The sequence below is a fragment of the Halteromyces radiatus genome, assembly GCF_025201355.1.
Source record: "Halteromyces radiatus strain CBS 162.75 chromosome Unknown BX664scaffold_5, whole genome shotgun sequence".
Lineage (NCBI taxonomy): Eukaryota > Fungi > Mucoromycota > Mucoromycetes > Mucorales > Cunninghamellaceae > Halteromyces > Halteromyces radiatus.
In genome coordinates, this window is record NW_026251691.1 from 2,228,331 (window position 1) to 2,231,733 (window position 3,403).

General features: G+C 36.5%; 1 protein-coding gene across 1 annotated transcript; it reads right to left on the bottom strand.

Moving 5' to 3' along the window:
• Positions 1-382: 382 nt before the first annotated feature.
• On the bottom strand, positions 383-1,582 carry BX664DRAFT_315985 (uncharacterized protein; the record flags this gene model as incomplete). Its single annotated transcript, XM_051542703.1, has 3 exons — positions 383-609; positions 634-741; positions 1,303-1,582. The coding sequence occupies 3 exons, from the start codon at positions 1,580-1,582 to the stop codon at positions 383-385; spliced, it is 615 nt and encodes a 204-aa protein (XP_051399473.1).
• Positions 1,583-3,403: the final 1,821 nt, after the last annotated feature.

A 3,403-nucleotide genomic window follows, 5' to 3' on the forward strand; every position in this document is an offset into this window, starting at 1 on the left:
CAGGTATTGTAGGAGTGCTCTCACGATGCCATCCTCCCAACCCCCCCCTCCCAAGCTGAAATTGAAAAATAGCCAATAAAAATGTCTTACCTTTTATAGTATGGGAGTTGACTCTTTGCCTTGGGGCGAGGAATCCTCCTCCCAACAAAAATTCATCCTCCCAAAGAATTTACTAAGTACCTTAATCCATCCATTTTAGTAAATTGTTACACGATAATCCGCAGTAGCATTGGCAAATTTTCTTTTTTTTTTTCGCGTTTCCCTCTTTTTTTATTTTTCTTCGTTTTTCTTTATTCACATTTCACTTTTTTCCAATAAATCCATTATTTTCATAAAAAAAAAAAACATTTTATTTTATTTTTTATTTTATTTCTGATATCTATCAACAATTACTAACTATGTCCTTCCATACTTTCCGCTTCAATCTTCCTACCCAACAACAACAATCATCCGCATCGCCATCAACATCATCTATTGCTGCAACAACAACCATCACTTCATCATCATCCGTTTCCACTCCAACAACAACCATCACTTCATCATCATCCATTTCTATTCCAACAACAACCATCACTTCATCACCATCATCTGCCTCTACTCCATTGTCATCTACCCTCGTTCATCATCACTTACACCATCCTCTTCCTCGTTTATCACCTGCCCCTATTTTTCTTCCATCATCTGCACCTCCAATTATCCAACCAGTTATCCGATCGCCAACATCTTCACCACCTCCATCATCTACTCAGCGGTCATCATCATCATCATCACGATCATCCAAACCAAGTTCAAAATATACCGAAGAACAAACTGCCGTTTTGATTGATTGTTGGATTGGTAAATGGAGAGAGTATCGTCAAGGTGGAAATAACGCCATCAAGTCCAAAATCAAACGTGCTGTTCATCAATTGTACAGAGAAAGGACCGGCGACATGAATCGAACTGACAATGCTCTTGACCACAAGCTGGCTGACCTTCGAAGGGAACATACCGACCATGTAAGATAGTTGATTGGATTAACAAATATAAAAATAATAATAAAAGACAAATCGAAAATACGATGAGACTGTTGATATAGTTTATTTCAATAAGAATTGAATGAGAGAGAAAAAAAGAGAAAAAACTATTCTAATCCAATCTTAAATGACAAGAAGCTGAGATCTTAAAGTTACACAATAATATCAGTCTAGATACGACACCATGTCACTAAGATCAATGCTACAGGATCTGGTGGTGGACCATGCACATGGGTTCATTTTGATGCAATGCAAGCATTAGTGGGTGATGATCCTAATGTTATACCAGCAATGGAAATCGATTCTCTTAGAGACAACATTTTGGTACGAGGAAGATCGCTGCAGGAAGTTGAATATTCGTCAGAAGAAGAAGAAGAAGAAGAATCCACGGAAGCACCAGCAACAACATCAACACCAACGTCAGCACCAACACCAACACCAGCACCAACACCAGCACCAACATCAGCGCCAACATCAGCAACAAGACCATCCGGTAACGATAGGAACAGTGGGCGTCGTGTCCGAAGAAGAACCGATACAATGAGATCACTTATGGCAGACACCATGGAAAGACAACAACGTCAAATTCTTGATGAAATGCGACAAATGCAGACAGCTTTCCAAGAGCAAAGCGATCGTCGATGGAACCAGTTCTTCAGCATGTGGAGAGAATGCGAACAAAGACGTGAAGGATTCATGGAACGGTACCTGGATATACTGCAAAATGGTAGATCACAGTTGCCAACATCAACACTAAGATAGTTGATTGGATTAACAAATATAAAAATAATAATAAAAGACAAATCGAAAATACGATGAGACTGTTGATATAGTTTATTTCAATAAGAATTGAAAATGAGAGAGAAAAAAAGAGAAAAAACTATTCTAATCCAATCTTAAATGACAAGAAGCTGAGATCTTAAAGTTACACAATAATATCAGTCTAGATACGACATCACCCCCTTCCAGTCTGTTAGACGTCTATTATATATTTGTCTGTATCTTTTAATGTTATAACAAAACATGAATTATACATCATGCTGCATGATTATTCAGGATATGGTTTTTTATTCATGGGAGTGATGGTTGTAGAACTGTTCAACTTCTTTTCCGTTTATTATTTTTTCTTTGAGGTCGAACAGGTTCCTTTAAACCGATTCTTTTATAATAATCAGTGATGATTCTTGGATCCTGGAAATTGTGATGTGGTTCCCAGGTATCGTCTTCTGGTGTATAACCTTTCCAACGTACTTTATATTCATATTTATTAGTTTTTTCATTTAAGCGATGTTGTAATATTGCTTGTACTTCATACACTTCATCTTCTGGTATGATTTCATCCATTGAAATGAGTTTTAGTTCCGAAGGTGTATAATTTCTTGGTAGGATATCACCTGTTAGATCTTTAAGGATATATGCACCTCCTTGATTTTGTTTGATCACTTCAAAAGGGCCAGTGTATCTGGGCTCCAATTTTGTACGTTGTGAATTTTTTATCATCACATGGCTTCCTTGTGGAAAAGTAAAAGTTTTATGTTTGTTATCAAAGTTCGTTTTTTGTTTCTTTGTTACTTCTTGCGTTCTTTTTTGTATAGCTGGAAATATCACTTCATTCATTTGTTTTATACGTTGTTGTATTTCTTCTTCTGTCATTTCTTCTTTAATACTTTCATCCCTAAAGTCGACGAAGTCATTAAGCTTACGACCGAACATTATAGTAAAGGGAGGTGTATTTGTTCTTTGACTTATTTTGTTGTTTATAGATAATTGTACTGACGGAAGATATTTATCCCATTCATTCACATTTCCTTCTATTACTTTTTCTAGGACATTCATAGTTGTTTTTACAGTGTTTTCTGCTGCACCGTTTGCCCTTGGATGATATGGGGTTATTAATCTGTGATCAAAACCAGCTGCTTTCTTGAATCGTTTCATCATATCGTTAACGAATTCTGTTCCGTTATCCGATTGTACAATCTTAGGTATACCAAAATCGCAGAATACATTAATCAGTTGATTGACTATAGTGTCAGCTCTTTTGTCAGGTATTGCCCGTATTATTACAAAGCGTGAGAAGATATCTCTCATAATCAAAATATAATTATTATTTTGATTTGTTGTAGGTAAAGGTCCAGCAAGGTCAATTGCCCAGTGGTCACCTGGTAAGTTTGAGGATATTGGGCGTAAAGGATGATATCCATGTTTCGCTATGTTATATTTTTGGCATGAAGGGCATTTACTAACTAGAGCAACTGCTTGTTCTTTTAATTTAGGCCAATGTATACCGTTACTATGAATAGCTTTGACGATTGCTTCAGCACCAAAATGACCAAAGAGATGTGCTTTATTTAATAATTCCTGACGTTCTTCTTCTGGTGGTTCCATTT